This window comes from Cebus imitator, unplaced genomic scaffold (genome assembly GCF_001604975.1).
Source record: "Cebus imitator isolate Cc_AM_T3 unplaced genomic scaffold, Cebus_imitator-1.0 Scaffold617, whole genome shotgun sequence".
Lineage (NCBI taxonomy): Eukaryota > Metazoa > Chordata > Mammalia > Primates > Cebidae > Cebus > Cebus imitator.
In genome coordinates this window covers 833,416-852,167 of record NW_016107932.1, presented here as the reverse complement: position 1 = coordinate 852,167, position 18,752 = coordinate 833,416, and the positions used below count along the sequence as shown (strand labels likewise).

Below are 18,752 nucleotides of genomic sequence, written 5' to 3'. Positions count from 1 at the left end.
TTCTTCTCTTGTATAGCAAGGGATCCAGATCTCTATGATTCTTAATATTTCTATGTGCGAAGTTATTATAATCTTTTTTGGATAGTAGTAACAGCACCTTCACTAACCTTTCATACAGAGTCCCCACTCAAATGTAAAATTAATTTCCTAGAGTCACAGGCCATGAAGATCATCTGGCCCAATCCGCCCATGGTGTAGGTAAGAACACTAAGTCACAGAAAGGTTAAGGTGTCACACTTCCTGTTTCAACCCACTGCTCCCTTTTTAAACGTTTTGTCCAATTACTACTTCCTTCACCTTGGAGAGTTAATTGCTCCTTGTTTTCCAATGTCCTGAGAATTGGTGAGTCTAATCACCTACTCATGCTTTCCGCATCTTGGTAGTCTTCAATCCTGCCCCTCCCACAGCTTTCCAAATAGACCTGGTTTTCCTTTCAGTACCCCCCTGCCCACCCATCAAGGTTGTTGTCGTTGTTTAACAATCAAATATACATAACATAAAATTTTCCATTTTAACCATTTTTGTATGTACCCAATGGATCTAGTTTTATGGTTCATTTCCGGTTATCGAAAAGGCTTTTTGTGTCTCACACCACAGCTAGAGTCCAATTCTGGGGTGTCTCTCCGTGTTTCTGAAGTCTTAAGCTCTTGAGAACATGGCTATCATACTCCAAAAGACTGGAGGACAGAGGTCTGGGTCCTGGTGGTCATCCTCACATCCTAGTTCAGCATATAAGAGAAGCTCAAGAAAGGCTTATTGAGTGAGTAAATGGCGTGGTATGTTAGACACCCTGCTTAGACTCTCTTATAGTACCTTAAGATTGCTTTTTCTATCTCGGGGAAACAAATGGAATCAATAAGTGGCAACCAATGTGTCATATGTGGACACAGAGGGGGCATCCATGTAACTCTTTCCCAAAGGTAAGCTGCTTGGTGCAATAGCAGGGAACATGATACGCTGGCAAACACCCTTGATGACAGTGTCTGTCTAGAAATCATGTTTACTTGCCATTTTGAGTTTCTTTTGGAGAACAAAGAGAAATTTGACTGAATGAGGTCAAAGCAATGTAATGAATATCGCCAAGGGCTGGCAATTTCTGCCCTACGGATATAATAAAAGTGATCAGATCACTCCCACTTTGAAACAGTTGCCCCAGTACAGTCACACACCATGGCTCTGAGCTACAGATCAACTCCTCTTTTCTATTGCCAGGCCAAGGGAGCCCCAGCAACTCAGGAATCCAGAAAGTTTTGGACAAAGAAAGGAATCGCAGCTTTGGCCAAAGGTAGGAACCAATGCTGGTAAAATCTGTGTCTAACAGGAGTGGAGGAACAGTAAAACTCTTTGGTCTGGCTTTGCACCTTAGTGTCTTGAATCTCCTGTTTCAATGCAATTGTAAGGTGCAGAGCAAGGCCTGGCCCAGGATGCCAATTCTCATACTGTGAAAGCTTTGATGTGCTGTCTTGGTCCCAGCCAGGCTAGAGAGGTTGCTACCAACTGGGGGAGCCACGTCATTAGATAAATGCCATGACCTGGTGTGGGGGTGGACGTGGATAAAAAGCAGTGTCTGATGTTTGGAAGGACAGCCTAATGGACAATAAATATTTTACCAGCACTGGCCATTTATATGAAATGCCACCTTTTCACCTTCTCAAATTGTTTTCTTTTATTTCCCCCTTCCCCAAGCCCCATTATTCTTCTACAGTACAGAAGAAAAAACATTTCTGTCACTTCACTAGCAATTTCTGTGTACACAGTAGGTCCTTGGTCATATTTATTCTCTTCTTTTTTCTCCCTTTCCACCCATATCCACTGGCTAAAGATTGTCCCCCACCCTAAGACAAAAATTAGATAGGAGGGCAATGTAGGTGATCCTATTTTAGACATTCATCAGATTTCTTTTTTTCATAAGCCTTCCAGAGCGACAGGGTCAGTCCCTCTTCTGGCCTGCAGGAGAGGCCAGTGGCCCCCAAGTCAGACGTTTCTATTTTCAGCTCCCCAAGTCCAGAGAGCAGTAACCTCCACCTTGCCAAGGGCCAGGCTGCTAACCCGCCGGCAGCACGGGGCCTGCTGCCTCTCTGTGTTTTCATTTCCATAAATTTACATCAAATTTGTGCTGAATCATATCCCCCCCACGCAGAAGAAATGAAATACATTATCAATAAGTACAACAAATTTGAATAATCTGAGAGCAGATGACTTTTCCTGTCTCTTTTCCATTTAACTCCTTACGTGGGCTGCATCTCGATCCGCTTCCCCCTCCAGCCTGGGTTTGGATTTCTCCCCACCCAGCTGGTGCCCACGGTTTTCAGCTCTCCTCCCGTGGTTCTTGATCTTCAGGCCTCTCCTCCGGCACCCCAGGCCCTGCCTCTCCCTCTGTCTCTCTGCTCCTTTCAGGTCATCCTCCTTTCCTCCTGACATCTCAGCCCTGCTTCTGGGAACACATCCACCAACCAAGGAGTGGCCTTTCTGCTTCCACTCCTTCCCAACCCCTGTCTCCCGCAACGCTCAAGCCAATCACACCCAAGCCTGTGTCCCCTTAGGATGACAATTGCCATCCCCGGCCTGCCAGGCCATCATCAGACCCACTCAGTCATTTTGAGCGCCTAGGAGGGAGGCAGTTTAGCAGGGAGTGCAACTTCCGTCCACCCCCTGCTGCCTGGCTGATTGGCAGCCAGCGGGGCTGGAGCGGAGCAGCTTGTGCTGATTGTTTGCCACTGGGCAGGAAGGGCTTGGTAGGGGGGTGGCCGAGAGAGGACCTGAGAGCTCGGGGGTCTAAGAGACACAGAGGATGCCCTGAGTCAGGAACCTGGCCAGAATCTCCCATCTGCCCCTCTGGGGTCTGGCTGCTGGCCCTCTGTAGGGAAATGATAGATGAGGTCCCTCCCAGAGGCCCTCTATGTAGGGGGAGGAGAGAGAGGCTTATCTTCTACAGATTTGAGGCCAGCGGTTCAGGGGACCTCAGGTCTCAGGACTCTGCAGGAGGCCTAGCTACAGCACACACCAGGACCCACAGTCTCCTGACCCTGTTTAAAATCAAGAGCAAAGGAAGTAGTTCAGCAGCCAGGCTATAGGGGCTCCTGGCAGGACCTGTCAAAATGGCCCTGCCTTGAGAAGAGCAAAAATTGGGGACCTTGGCTCATATAGAGCTGATTAATAAATATATGTATATACACACACACACACACACACCCCATTATAAACAAGAGTCATTATGAATCATTTTCTGCCCAGATTGAGTTTCTTAATTCAGGCAGGAGAAAAGTCACTGGGGAAAAAAATGGCCATGAATATTGCCCCAACTGATATTGCCGGGCTTCAGAGAGAAGCCCGGCCAAAATCTCTACTGGAGATTTGCTTAGTTTCCTTTAATGAGAACTCCAACCGCCAGAATTTTGCTTGGGCAACCAGCATTTGAACTGAAATACTGTCTGGAGAAGTCACATCAAAAGCTTTAGGGCTTTCCCGCGTGTCTGGGGCTGCTGAGACCTGGTCAGAGTCTTCGTGCAAGTCGGTATAGAACCCATAATGAGAGCTTAGGTTGCTAACAATAAGTTCAAATCATGCTTTCTTTCCCAATCTCCCCAGAGATTTTGATTGTTTGTTTTCATCAGTCTGTGCTGGCTCAAGTTTTTAGATTAAGCTATTTTGGAGTTTCTGCATCTAAAACCCTCTCAAACTTTTAAAAGTGAAAAGCATCACTCAAAAGCATCTAAGTACTTTCTTCTAACACTATAGTTGCACATAAATAAATCAATAAAACTGGTCCTGGGGCTATGAATATATACGGAAAAATTAGGTCTCTGGAGATGAGTTTTCAGAAAACTAAGGGGATGTGAAAATGGAGGCTAAAGCAAACGTTTCAATACTTTGCAACGGGGTGGCACATTTAAGACAAGGGCACCGGGTTTTTAAGTGGTCTTGTGCCAGTGGACTGTCGGATGGGACATTTAATGTACTGCTTTTATAGGGATAAAGATAGTTGGTGTATGGGTTTATTTTTTCTTTGAAAAAAGTTAACCACAAAATAATTAGCTCTCTTTTTGTCAATCTGGGCTGCTGTTGATGAGGTATCTAGAGGCCTTCTGGTATAGGTGCCTAAAAGCTTAAACTGCATTTAATTATTATTATTACTCAATGTCAGGCTACATAAATGAAAAGAGATAAAAAAGAATTGCTTGCAGCTACATTGCCTTGGTTTGTGATTTCATCACATCTCACAAGCAAAGCAGGTTTGAGCTGGCACTTGGGGCATGAAACCTCTAAGGAAAACCCAGGCAGCTAGAGAAGCCGTTTCAACTGAGCTGAAAGTTTCTCCATATGCTGGGGAGGGTAGAGGTTTGCCACACTTTGATTTTCCTCCCCAGCTTTATTTTTAAATACCTTAATAACTGTCTCACTTATTTCAGAGAAGGAAAGCAAATAGGGGAAATGGAGTCATAGGGAGAGTACTCTTAAAGGTACATAGTCTGGAATGTGAAGATTTCTTGGCTCTCAATGGCTCATTGTCTGTCCTGCTGCCTGAAATACCAGTGAGGGCGCCAAAGGAACAGTGGTACATCATGAAGGGATCAGTTAAATGTGGAAACTGGAATGGGCTTTCCCACCTGAACTCAGGCAGAGAGCAAGGTGCAGACAAGGAAGCTTGAAAGGCAGATGGACCAAGTTCTGCCCACTTTTCCTACAGTCTATTTCATCCACAGGTCAGGATGAAACCAGATGGCTTGCCAAAGGGCAATATATTGGCGGACAGTACCTTGCTTTTTAGGCATAAGACGTCAGGCTTAGGAACAAGTGCTTGGCACTGAGTTAATTAACTCCAGACATTCAGTTCAAGGATGACCTTCTTTCTACCTCCTTGGATTCAAAAGATAATGAGTTAGGCAGTCCCGAATGGTCAGAAGACCAGAAGCTTTAGCTGCATTCTAGCCCCTGCCCCCTGCCCTGGCCTTTTTTCCTTCTGTTCTCTAGAGCATTAGTTTGCAAGCCCCCTAGGACAGGGACCATGGTGTGCAATTTTATTGAACTTCCCCAGGATGAGTGCTGCAGTTGTATGCAACAGGCAGAAAACCAACGTGCTGACTAGTACACTGGTTCCTTTTCTTAGAGCCTGGCCAGCCAGTTTGTTATAGAATCTTCTTTAGATTATGATGTCAGGGACTGTTGCTTTTTGAAGGGCTGCCAGGGAGAGTTCAAGCCATTCAGGCCTTTCATCAGTTGTGTCACCATCCATTTTGATACCTAGCAAATTGCCCTAAAACTTAGTGGCTTAAACTACAACTACTTATTTAGTATGTGATGCTATGAGTCAGCTAATTGAGGAAGGCTCAGCTGGGTGGTTCTTCTGTCGGCCTCAGCTGGGCTCACTCATGTGCTTGTCGTCAGCTGTGGGGGGGGTGTTCAATGGTCTCACTCACGCATCTAGTGATTGTTGGCTGTTGGTTGGGAGTCCTATCTTATCCAGCAAGCTATTCTGAGCTTGTGTACATGGTGGTGATCACAGGTTGCCAAGGGCAGAAGCAAGAGTAAGTCCCACTGCACAAGTGCTTTACAAGCCTTTTTTTCTGGTAACATATGTACAAATGTTGCTTTGGCCAAAGCAAGTCACATGACTGAGAACAGAGTGAGACAGTGGCAAGGCAATGAACAAAGAAGGGGAATGACTGCTACCATTTTGCAAACAATCTATCATGTGCAAAATAAGGCCAAGAACAGACTTCCAACGTGATACGTCATCCTTAGATTTCCAAGATGCTGGAGCCAGAAGTCCTAGTTGAGTCCCTGTTTCTCCATGTTTCATGCCTCAGTTTTCTTATCTGATAAATGGGGATAACATTCATTTCACAAAGTTGATCCAGAATCAACAGGGGTGAAACTATAAATAAATGTTGTCTATGATGCTTCCACAACTGTACAATGGGTTCACGACTTCTCAACCTTCTTGCTCATCTCCATGCATAGTGTTTCTGGGAGTACAGAGGGCTCACCATAGGTGGTGGTCCATGGGGGGATTTTAGGTGTCACAGGAACACCACCTTGGATAAGACTGACTTACGTGTGAGATTCAACTTTCCTCTGTCATTCTCTTTCAGTCCTTCCTCTTAGTAGAAGTCTCAGCTTAATGCCAATGTCTTTTCTTTTTGCTAATTATTTTATTTTTTGTAGAAAGGGGGTGTTTCGCTTTGTTGCCCAGGCTGGTCTTGAACTCCTGTCCTGAAAGGATCCTCCTACCTCAGCCTCCCAAGGTGTTGGGATTACAGGCATGAGCCATGGGATACCACCAATGCCAGCTTGTCTTTAACACCTCTCTCAAGCCATGCTAACCACCCCCCTCAGAGTTTTTGGCCCAATTTAGAATTGAATGCTTTATTTTCAGTGTTTACATTTGCTTTCTATTTATGATAGCTGATACGTTAAAAAAAATAGATACAAGCAAACATTAACAGTTTAAAAAATAGTGCTAAGTATACAATAATATGTGGTTCATTCATTCTTGCGTTCAACAAATATTTGTAGAGCATCTCCTACGTGCCAGGATCATGCCATCAGCGAACCAAGGAAGCCCCTGCCCTCGGGGAGCTTACATTCTAGGGGCGAGAGTCGGGATGGTGGTCACGGAAGGGCTGGATTTGGGGATGTGCTTCTTGCGCAGGACACAGGCCGGTCCGTGGGTCCCATCTTCTGTGCGGAGAGCGCTGAGGGGTCCCGAGGGACCTGTGGGCTGAGACCCCGGCCTCCGTTTGCCTAGAGGCCAGGCAGGGGGTCCCGGAGCCCGGGGTCGCCGGGCGGAGGGCGCGGGGCGGGCCAGCGGGGCTCGGCTGCGGCCCGGGCTGTGTCTGCGGCCCCGGCGGCCGCGCCCCTCCTCCCTTTCCTCCCGCGGAGGCTGACGTGGAGTCAACAGCGCGGGCGGCCGAGGGAGGCGGCGGCGCGGCGGCTCGGAGGCTCCGGGCCCTCTCAGGGCCGCGCGGGGCCCGGGAGGCGGCGGCGCGACGCCGCGAGGAGGAGGAGGAGGAGGAGGAGGCGGGGGTCCGTGAGGCCGGCCGGCGCATGGAGGAGGAGGCCATGAACGGCGACCGGACCGAGAGCGACTGGCAGGGGCTGGTGAGCGAGGTGAGGCCGCGGCGCCGGCCAGGAGGGATGGGCCCCGGGCCCGCGCCCCCGGAGAGGCCCAGGCGGGAGGGACGAGCGGGGGGCGCGCATCCCCCGTGGCCGCGGCTGCAGCCCCCGCGCGACCCCGCCAGGTGGCCGCTCCTCCCGCACTCGGGTCTGCGCGGGCGCCACTTTCTTCCGCGCCATCTGGTGTCAGCCTTTGGGGAGGGCCCTTCCCCCCGGCAGGGGTTAGCCCTGCATTGGAGGCTGCAGCCCTGGGATCCGGGAGGAGAAGGTGCCAAGCCCCACCTGCCTGCCCGCTCGCCACTGTTGTGGAGCCAAGCGATTGGACGCCTGGGACTGAAGTGGAAAGGTGGTGCCATGGGGGAGAATCCGAGCCCTGGGGTGGCACCTGGGCCAGGTGGAATTCTCTGCGGCGGTGGTGGTTCGAGTTGGGGGACTTCGGGGGTCCCCCGAAGCCGTTCACTGATTCACTAGCTCAATCCAGTCAACACGTGTTTACTGCGGGCCTACCATGTGTAAGGTGGGGAGGGGCATTTATCAAAAAAGTGAAACACAGGTGCAGAAGTGATTCGATTTATGGAAGCACAGAACACCGTGTCCCCTGCCCCGCGACTCTTTTGTCATAAACATACGCGGGGGGTCCACTTTCAGGCTCCTGTGCTGTTTGCTCTTTAGTCCCCACTAAGAGTTTTGCTGACCAGGAGAAGCTGCTGGCCTCTCCAGGTGAGAGGGAATGCGGATGTCTCCCTCTCACAGGTAATCTGCCCTGATTTGCCACCATTTGTGCTGGCAGTTCCCGGTGTTACTTAGCCATACTGGGGAATTTCTCCCTTCTGAGAACCAAGCTCCAGCCCAAGGCTCCTTTTCCCTTTTTTTTTTTTTTTTTTTTGAGACGTCTCATTCTGTCAACCAGGCTGGAGTGCGCAGTGGCGCGATCTCAGCTGCGCCTCCCAGGTTCAAGCGATTCTCGTGCCTCAGCCTCCCAAGTAGCTAGGATTACAGGCGCGCGTCACCACGCCTGGCCAATTTGTGTATTTTTAGTAGAGATGGGGTTTCACGCTGTTGACCAGGCTGGTCTCAAATTCCTGACTTCAGGTGATCCACTCAACTCAGCCTCCCAAAGTGCTGGGATTACAGGCGTGAGCCACCGCGCCCGGCCGGGGCTTCCTTTTCTTTACTCCTATGCACTCCATGCGGAATGTATGGGTTTGCTCTTTTCCTTCCCTTGTGGGGTATGAGAAGGGAAACCCTCTACTGTCTCACTCCTTTCATCGTTTTCTGGGTCTCCAGGTCAGTCTGATAATAGTGCTTCATGCCCAGTGTGTGCAGAGCCTTGTGTTTCTGAAGAGGAATGACAAGCGGTAGCTTCTGCCCTAGTTTAGTTTGCCCAGCATTGGTCTAGTACTTGAAAGCTCTCCTGTCTGGTGTTATGATCCAGTGTATTGCAGCCTGGCTCTATCTTCTCAAACTGTCAGGCTTTAAGTCAAGGGACAGATCCTCTGGGGACTTTGTTTCTGGGCCCATCAAGATACTTAGTAGTCAGGGAGGCTGGAGGTAGTTCTCCCTTAGAAGTCCAGTGTTAGGCTCTTAAATCGCATTAGAATTGTCACTACAACGATTGCCTATCAGATGCCTGTTAGGAGTTAGGTACATTGTTAGATGCTTGGGATTGGGATTCAGTGATGCATAAGATAAAGAATTCCCCTACCCTCAAAGATCTCCTGGGGCTTTCATGATATAGTCTGGGAGGAAGGTCATACCATAGACAATAAGAGCGTGAGCATACTAAAGGATGGAATGTCTTCAAGAGCTACATGGCATGGGATGTCCCTCAGTGGGCTGGGCTTTCCCCCACTTTGCGCTGACTGCATTATTGTACCAATGGGTTTCCTCACCAGGCTGTGTGCTTTGTTTGACTCTTTGTTTCAAGGGCCTATACACTGCACTCTGTATGCAGCAGGTGCTCAATAAATGCTTGTTGAATAAGTCAGTGAATCCTGAATTAGGTCCTTCAGGAGTTTTCCTGCCCATTCCAGCAGAGTTTTTCCAGAGTAACACCTCCTTAACTTCCACGAACATGAGGTGAGCACATAGCCAGTGGCCATGAGGGGGATGAAAATGGGTCTAACTTACTTCCCACCTTAATAACCAATGACTGTTTCTTGAGTGTATTGTTCATGTGAAACATTTTACATGGCCTTGTACTCACAATGACGTAGTGCAGGAATTCTTTCTTATTTTACAGATAAGGAAACAGTGGCTCAGACAGGCTAAGGAACTTGCTCAGACCCTCACATCTGGTAAGTGGAAGAGGCAGGACTTGAATCCTGGTCTGTCTGACTCCTTGCTTGAGCCTTGCTTGTCTGAGCCTCGCTAGGCCACACTTTCTGTTGTAATCATTGCTCATCTGCCTGTATCTTCTGCTGGGTGGCAGGCTCCCCAAGGAAGGGGACCATATCTGGTTCAACTTTGAGTCCCCAGCAACTGGATCAGTGTTTCTCAGAGTATGGCCTACAGATCACCCACATCAGGGTACCTGTGAAAAATTCAAGTTTATGGGTCTCTCCCAAATTTATTGTAATGAGCTGAATTGTGTACCCCCCACCATAGATGCGCCTGAGACCTAACCCTAGTAGCTGCGAATGTGACTGTATTTGGAAATAGGGCTTTTGCAGATATAATCAAGTTAAGGATCTTTTGATGGGATCACCCTAGATTTAGGGTAGGTCCTAAATCTAATGACTGGTGTCTTAGAAGAGAGAGGACAGAGAGATTTAAGGCACAGACACACAAGGGAGCAGGCTACGGGAAGATGGGGATGCGTGAAAGAGACCATGTGAAGACAGAGGCAGAGATTAGAGTGATGCAGCCACGTGCCAAGGCATGCCAAGGGTCACTGGCAGCCCCTGGAACTGGAAGAGGCAGATTGTCCCTCAAAGTCCCCAGAATAAAACCAACTGCTGACACCTTGATTTTGGACTTCTGGCCTCTATCAATCATGTAAGCAAATACTCTTGTTGTTTTAAGCCAGCCCATTTGTGATCGTTTGTTACAGTAGTGTATTAGTCCCTTTTCATGCTACTGATAAAGACATACCCCAGACTGGACAATTTATAAAAGAGAGGTTTAATAGGCTTATGGTTCCATGTGGCTGGGGAGGCTTCACAATCATGGTGGAAGGCAAGGAGGAGCAAGTCACATCTTACGTGGATGTCAGCAGGTGAAGAGAGAGAGCTTGTGCAGGGGAACTCCTCTTTATAAAACCATCAGATCCCTTGAGACTTAATCATAAGAACATCATGGAGGAACTGCCCCCACGATTCAATTATCTCCCATCAGCTCCCTCCCTCCCAAAACACGTGGGAGTTACAGGAGTACAATTCAAAGTAAGATTTGGGTGGGGACATAGAGCCAAACCATAACAAGCAGCCACAGGAAACCAAAGTGGATAAGCGTAGAGGGAATTTACTAGGAGGAGGCAAGGAAGAACCCTCCCCTAGAGCCTCACTGGGGAACATGGCCCTACCAAGACCTTAATTTTGGACTTGTGCAACAGTTGAATTCTGTTGTTTGGAGTTTCCCAGTCTGTGATAATACTGCTCAAAAGTGCCTGGGGATGCAGCCCCCTGATTTGCCTTTCTTACAAGCTGAGCTGCCCAGGTGATTCCCCTACCCAGTCACGTTTGACTGGCAGGGTTTCCATGGGTGTGACTGGGTCTGGTACCAGCCAAGTAGGAATCAGGGAAGAGTGTGCTCATTAGCTATGGTGTTACACAGTGATTTGGGGACCTGACAGAAGAACGTGAGGAAGATATCACTGCACAGCTAATCTGGACCACATGGGATTTTTGTGGGCTTGCATCTATTTCTAAAGAAGTCCTAGGTGCTGCCTCCCACTCTGCATCCTTTCTCTGTCACCCTTCCTGCCCAGAGCCCTGTCCTCTCTTTCAATCAGTTTGCTTCCTCCAGTTGCCTCTAAGAAGCTGTTTTCATTTAATACGATCCTAGAGAGATCAGTTTTATTTTCATATTTTTGGTATAATAAGCTGAAATTTCAGCCTTCTCTCAGGCCCTGAAATAAACACACCCATGTGTGTGAAAGAAGCATGGCCGGTGTTCTTTTTGGGAAATTAAATGTCTGGGGAGGGGCAGATGTTCTTATTACCACCTGAGGTGAGCTTTCAAAATTGGAGATATCTGAAAGTGCAACCATGCAGGCAATCAATAACTTTTTATTTCCAAGATAAAAATCCTGGTCATCGCTCAGCCCATCACTCTATGATAAATGATACATAATTTCGTTTCACTAGTTGAATTTTGGTTAATTAGATAACAATCAATCTCCTATTCCTTGAGCATGTTGTATGCAGGGGTCAGGAGGCCGAAGAAAGTTAACAGTGGACCTCTGCCCAAAGTAAAGATGATTTTTTGTTTTTGTTGTTGTTGTTTTAGAGATGACGTCTCACTCTGTTGCCCAGGCTGGAATGCAGTGGTGTGATCCTGGCTTAATTCAGCCTACATCTCCTTCTTCATTTACCCAAAAGCAGCATGGATGTGGTGTAGACAACCAAAGGGCCAGAGGACACCTGAGGGGGGATGAGGGAAGACACAACAGTGACCTAGAGTGACCAAGGGTGAGATACAAGACTGAATTAGGAGAGTGTGGGTAGGCAAAACAGCTCACCCCAGCACCCCAGCCAATACTTAGCCTTAGTTTTAGTATTTTATAAGTCCCCTAGAATTTAAATATGAATGCTCCTGCTTCAGCCTCCTGAGTAGCTGGGATTATAGGCATGTGCCGCTATGCTCAGCCAGTTTTTTTTTAGAGATGGGGTTTTGATGGCGGATCTTGAGCTCTTGGCCTCAAGGAATCCTCCTGCCTCAGCCTCCCAAAGTGCTGGGATTATAGGCATGAGCCACTGTGTCTGGCCTAGCCACTGATATTTGGAAAGGAGAGGTTGAGTAGGTGTAGACAGTCTCTGTGGTTAATTAAGGTAAAGACCCAGCTTTTAGTTTCTGTCATTGACTTAGACTCCGAAAGTTAATAAGAGACGTCAGGGTATGTCTTGACCCTGCTTCTTTCTTGATACAGAAGATCAAAAACCCAAACCAAAGGGGATAAGCTTAGAGGGAATTTACTGCCTGATGTTGCAGGTTTTACTGTGTCCCCAAAAGGATGTGTTCAAGTCCTAACACCCTCCCCTCAACTGCCACCACACAAACACCTGTGAATGTGACCTCATTTGGAAGTAGGATCTTTGCAGATATAACCAAGTTATGATGAGGTCATCTTGGGTGTGCTCTAATCCAATGACCTGGTGTCATTATCAGATGAGGCAAATTTGGACACAGAGATGCACAAAGGGAAGACAATGTGAAGACACAGATGGAAGAAGGCATGGGACAACAGAGGCAGAAACTGGAGTTATGCAGCTGCAAGCCAAGGACAGCCAAAGATTGCGGCAGCACCAGAAACTAGGAAGAGGCAAGGAAGAGCCCTCCCCTAGAGCCTCACTGGGGAACATGGCCCTGCCAAGACCTTAATTTTGGACTTTTAACCTCCAGGGTTGTGCAACAATTAAATTCTGTTGTTTGAAGTCCCCCAGACTGTGATAATTTGTTATGGCAGCCCCAGGAAGTGAATATAACTAACATGACTAGTAATTCCATGCTAGGGCTGGCTTTTGACTGATTCAACACTCAGACAGTTTCTCTCCATCTTTGGGTCTGCTTGCTGCCTGGCTTTAGTCTCAGCCTCTCATCCTCTCAAGTTCAAGTCCAGAGGGGAAGGCGAGATCCTTCTTTAGCCAATCCCGTGAAACCCTGGGAAGCTCCATTTAAAGCCATTTAGATCACTCACCTATCCTGCAGAAATCTCTCAGGCAGGCAGTGATCTGATTGTTTTAGGCCCAGAGTTGTGCATGGCACCCTGCCCCAGGACACACGGACTATGAGTGGAGCTAGGGTAGATCCCCAAGTAAAATTGGGGGGCTATTTTCCAGAGGAGGGAGAACGCATGTGGAGGGAATGACTACACCATGCAACTTCTCTGAGCCTCATTTTTCTCGGCTTTAAATAGGGTAATAAAAGTACCTACCTGCTAGTGCTGCTAATTGTGAAGATCAAATGAATAATCATGCTTGCTAGTGTGTAGGCCTCTGCCGGGCAATGCAGCAGTGGAACAGTGAGCGTGAACCTCACGACGGAAACTCTGGTGTGTGAAAACTATATTTTGCCATAATGCCTTCATTTTGATTACAAGTTTTTGTGGTTTGAGTAGTGGAAATGTAATCTGCATATGAAGCCACACCACTCCCTTTTCCTGAATTTGTATTTAAATTCTAGGGGACTTATAAAATACTAAAACTGAGGCTAAGTATTGGCTGGGGTGCTGGGGTGAGCTGTTTTGCCTACCCACACTCTCCTAATTCAGTCTTGTATCTCACCCTTGGTCACTCTAGGTCACTGTTGTATCTTCCCTCATCCCCCCTCAGGTGTCCTCTGGCCCTTTGGCTGTCTGCACCACATCCATGCTACTTTTGGGTAAATGAAGAACAAATTGATGAACTGATTTTCATTGCTCTTGGGCATGATGAACGTTGCTGTCTTGGCCGAGGTGGGGCAAGGTTTATTCATTTTTAAAATTTGGCCGGGTGTGGTGGCTCAGGCCTGTCATCCCAGCACTCTGGGAGGCTAAGGCAAGCATATCACCTGAAGTCAGGAGTTCCAGACTAGCCTGGCCAGCATGGTGAAACCCTGTCTCTACTAAAAATACAAAAATTAGCTGGGCGTGGTGGCATGTGCCTATAATTCCAGCTACACAGGAGGCTGAGACATGAGAATTGCTTGAACCCAGGAGGCAGAGGTTGCAGTGATCTGAGATTGTGCCACTGCACTCCAGCCTGGGTGACAAGAGTGAAACTCTGTCCCCCAACCCCTCCTAATAAAATAAATAAATAAAATTTGTTCTGCTGCCCCTGAGTTACTCTAGGGCTAAATTATTATGCTGCCCTCAAATCACTCTGGGGCTTATGGGAAACTGTTGTGCACACACATGTCACAGCACTAAGGCTGAGCCCAGGCAATTGAAGATTATTTTCTACTTCCTAAGAAATAAGAGTGTGTTTGTTAGGATAAAGTCTAAATCACTGTGAGAAAGATGACTGCCTCCAAAATAGATTGGTTTAAGGTAGACATTTGTGTCTCTTTCATGTGATAGTGTGGTACTCCAGGCCTAGAGGGCAGCCCTGCTCTGTGAGTCATCTCAGAATTCAGGTTTCTTCTATCATGTTTCTCCACCATTAGGGTCCTTGTCTGTGTGGCTTAAGTTTGTTACTGCCACATTTGTGTCCCAGCCCATAGGAATGGGGAAAGGGAGAAGAGAGAAGTCCAGAGCAGGGGGCTTTTCTTTCATTAGGGATGAATGGAGAGCTGTACATATCACATCTGCTCACATCCCATTGGTCTGAGTATAGTCATATGGCCACTCCTAGCTATAAAGGAGGCTGTAAATGTAGTCCTTAGCAGGATGTGTCCAAGTTAAATTTGGGAGGGTCCTATTAAGAAATAACAGTAGGCCGGGTGCAGTGGCTCATACTTGCAATGCCAGCACTTTGGGAGGCCAAGGCAGGTGGCTCACCTGAGGTCAGGAGTTGGAGACCAGCCTGGCCAACGTGACAAAACCCCGTCTCTACTAAAAATACAAAAATTAGCTGGGAATGGTGGTATGCACCTCTAGGTCCAGCTACCCAGGAGGCTGAGGCAGGAGAATCGCTTAAAACTGGGTGGTGGTGGTTGCAATGAGCTGAGACTGCGCCATTGCACTCCGGTCTGGGCAACAAGAGCAAAACTCCGTCTCAAAAAAAAGAAAGAAGAAGAGTATATAGAACATGAAACAGATAAGTTATCAAGAAAAAAATGAATACGTTGGCGTTATCAAAATTAAAAAGTCATTTTCTTCAGAGGACTCTGTTAAAACCATAAGGAGTCACAGACTGGGAGAACAGATACCTCGTATCCAGAATATATCAGGAACTCTAAATACTCAATAAGAACAAAATAAACAATCTGAATTTTTAAATGGACAAAAGGAATAAATAAACCCTGCACTGAAGAAGAGACGTAGATGGTAAATAAGCACATGAGCAGAGGCTCAGCATCCTTAGGCATCAGGGAAATGTAAATGGAAACCACAGTGAGATACCACAACATATCTGTTAGAATGGAAAAGCAACAAATTACAAAACTCATCATCCAAAGGCTGACAGGGACTCAGAGCAAATGGAAGTCTCATACTTTGCTGGAGGGAATGTAAAGTAGTACAGTCACTTCTGTACTCTTTTAAAAAAACTGAAAAATATTGAGTTTATTGAGGTATAGAAGTTTTGCAGTTTTTTTATGAAGTCAAACATACACTTAACCAAACAACCCAGCAATCCTTCTCCTAGGTAAGATTGAAGAGAATGAGGACACATGTCCACACCTGTCTACACTCTATGTGTGTAACTCAAACAGTGTACAACTAAATAACTTTCTTTTTTTTTAAATTTTTTAATTTATTTTTTCGAGATGGAGTCTCGCTCTGTCGCCAGGCTAGAGTGCAGTGGCGCGATCTCGGCTCACTGCAATCTCCGCCTCCCGGATTCAAGCAGTTCTCCTGCCTCAGCCTCCTGAGTAGCTGGGACTACAGGCGCGTGCCACCACACCCGGCTAATTATTTTGTATTTTTAGTAGAGACAGGGTTTCACCATGTTGGCCAGGATGTGCTTAATCTCTTGACCTTGTGATCCGCCTGCCTCCGCCTCCCAAAGTGCTGGGATTACACAGGCAATAACTTTCTTTAAAAAAAAAAAAAAAAAAAATTAGTAGCAGAGGTACTGCTCTTTGTGGAGCAGGGCTTCCCCATAGGCACTGTGTCCAGAGCAGCCACAACCAAATAACTCATTTGGGGAAAGTGGGATACAGGGTACGTGTACAGGATAAAAGCTGATAGTTTTAGCATTTGTGATGAGTGACTATTTTGTACTCATGAACTAATGCTATATCTTTTTAAAAACACCTTTATTAAGGTATAATTAACATACAAAAATGTGCACATATTTTAGGTATACAATTTGATGAGTTTGAATGTGTGCATACACTAGTGTAACCATCCCCACAATCAAGGTATACATGAAATTCTTGAAAAGTAAAAGCTAAGAAGACAGAAAACTGATCAATGATTGCCAGATCCTGAAGGTACAGTAAGGAAATGGGCTGCAGAGAAATGTGAGGGAATCTTTTGGATTTATGTATATTCTCTATGTCTTGATTGTGGTGATTACCTGACTGTGTAAGCTTGTTGAAATTTATGGAACCTTATACCTAAAAGGGCTAAAATTTTCTCTAAATTATACCTCAGTAAACTCAGTATTTTTCAAAAGTTGGTGAATGGATATTCAAGACAGTTAGCCATTGCTGCAGAGAGCTTTACTCCTTACCTCTCCAATTCCTTTGCTGATCAGGTTTCCACCAAAACTAGCTCTGCCCCTCACACCTCAGCCCCGAGTCCTTGCTCTGCCCTCCCGACTGGAGGCTGATTGGGTCAAGCTCAGTGTTCCTCCTTGGAAACTGATAACCAAGCTCTCCTTTGCACTCTGATTCTGCCCTTTTCTCAACTTGGAAGGTCCTTTCTAGTCTTTTGAGGAGTCATGGTCAAGGGCGCCATTGTAGAGACTCCACTGTGCTCTCATATCTTCAGGAGTAGGCCCTCAAAATGGAAAAGCCAGTCAGCTGTTACCTGTGTTCTGCTGGACTATGCCTTTCTTGGACATAAAGGCAGAATGTCTGGCTTCTTAAAAATGAAGAGGGATATGTGGGGGATAATTAGGGTAGGGGTTGCAGGAAGTGGAGGCAAGGTGGGAAGATAGGCTGTCAGTTAATAAAATACACTTGCTTTCTTTTTTCTGAGACAGGATCTCACCCTGTCACCCAGGCTGGAGTGCAATGGCACAGTCTCGGCTCACTGCAACCTCCGCTCCCTGGGCTCAAGTGATTCTCCAGCCTCAGCCTCCTGAGTAGTGAGACTACAGGCGTGAGCCACCAATGCCTGGCTAATTTTTGTATTTTTTGGAGAGACAGGGTTTCACCATGTTGCCCAGGCCAGTCATATTCCTGAGCTCAAAGTGGTCTGTCGGTCTCAGCCTCCCAAACTGCCAGCATTACAGGTGTGAGCGACCACACCTGACTTAAAATATTCTTATTAGCTGGTATTTTAAGATGAAAACACCGTGTGCAATAGTGGACAATAGACCTTAGACACTAATGTAGGCAGTTGGTGAGGCTTGATGAAGTGGGGAACAGCTTCTTAGAAGTTGAGCTTGAACTGAGCCCCTCTGCTTTGGCTGAAGAGGGCAAGGGAGATTATGAGCAGGCATGAGCACTGGGCCAAGTTGGCCTTTGCAAAGATGCTACAGATAAAGGCAGAAATCACTGGGTTGAAGTACAGCAGAAAATGAGATTGGATAACCAGGGAGGACCAGATGTTGAATGACTTCAAAAGCCAGGCAGCAGGATGTGCCCTGATGTAGCTGGTGATGGGGAGATACTGAATGCTTTTTTTAGCTGGAGTGCAAATTGAGGAAAATACTTGGCATAGGTTTGTTTCTATTGAACTCAACAGTTATTGAGGCTATATTGTCTGCGAGACACTATACCAGGCCGTGATGATATAAAAACTAATTTGGTGACTCTGCCAGGAATCAGGGAAGGACAAGTTTGGAAGTGATGCCAGTAATCTAGCCTTTTCTGCTGCCATCAGCTTTCTCAATTATTCCCATTACACCTAAGTCATATCACTTATCCTGTGGGTTTCAACCTAACCCTTGACTTATCTATCTCTCCACTGGACCCAAAAGATCTGGAACTCTTTGAGAACAGGGACCATATGTTATTAATGTATAACCTTAGCAGTTAGCACTGTACTTTGCCCATTGCAGGTGCTCAATACATGCAGAATATATGGATGTTTGGATGTTTGAATGAATGAGGTGTGAAGAGGTTACAGCATTGGTGGGAACAGAGAAAAAGTGGTGGCTATGGGAAACATCCTAAAGGAAGACCCCTACAGCAAGTCATGGCTAGCAGGACTGGGGAGATGGAATAGAATGAGTCCAAGATGGTCCTTGCTGCCTGGCTGGAGGGAGGTCAGGGGAAGTGAGTCTGGTGAGAAGACCATGTGTTCTGTTCAGAACTGTGCATCGTTCAGATTTTCCTGGGAGTACTTGAGCTCTTGGGAAGCAAGCTTAGTGCTTACTGGGAACATTTTCGATGAGCAGCTATCTTCATAGTGGCAGGCTAATTTCAGAGTAAGTTTATTAAAATTAGTGTGTGGGGGAAAGTGAGCTCAACTGCTATTTTTAACTGATGGGATTCATGTTCTCTCCTGTGCGGGGAAATTCGCATATGTGCTCCTAAAATTGACAATTTCTACTCTCGTTATGTTAAAAAATTAATATAGTGAGTTTCACATTGAATAAAATACGTTGACTGAAGATGAGAAGAGAACTTTGGCCAGTCCCTGAATGAAAATGACCAGAGTGAATGACATTTCTTACTCACTGTCTGGTTTTCCACCAATAAAACCATCCTGGGGCTTTGGT

At 46.7% G+C, this 18,752-nt stretch overlaps 1 protein-coding gene across 2 annotated transcripts in view; it reads left to right on the top strand.

Moving 5' to 3' along the window:
- The first annotated feature begins 6,950 nt into the window (after positions 1-6,950).
- Positions 6,951-18,752, top strand: part of CCDC149 (coiled-coil domain containing 149) — a 106,671-nt gene continuing 94,869 nt past the window's right edge. For both annotated transcript variants that reach the window (XM_017517096.2, XM_017517095.2), the window contains exon 1: positions 6,951-7,110. In XM_017517096.2, coding sequence (XP_017372585.1) covers positions 7,048-7,110 — 63 coding nt within the window. In that variant the 5' untranslated portion in view covers positions 6,951-7,047. The remainder of the gene's footprint in view (positions 7,111-18,752) is intronic.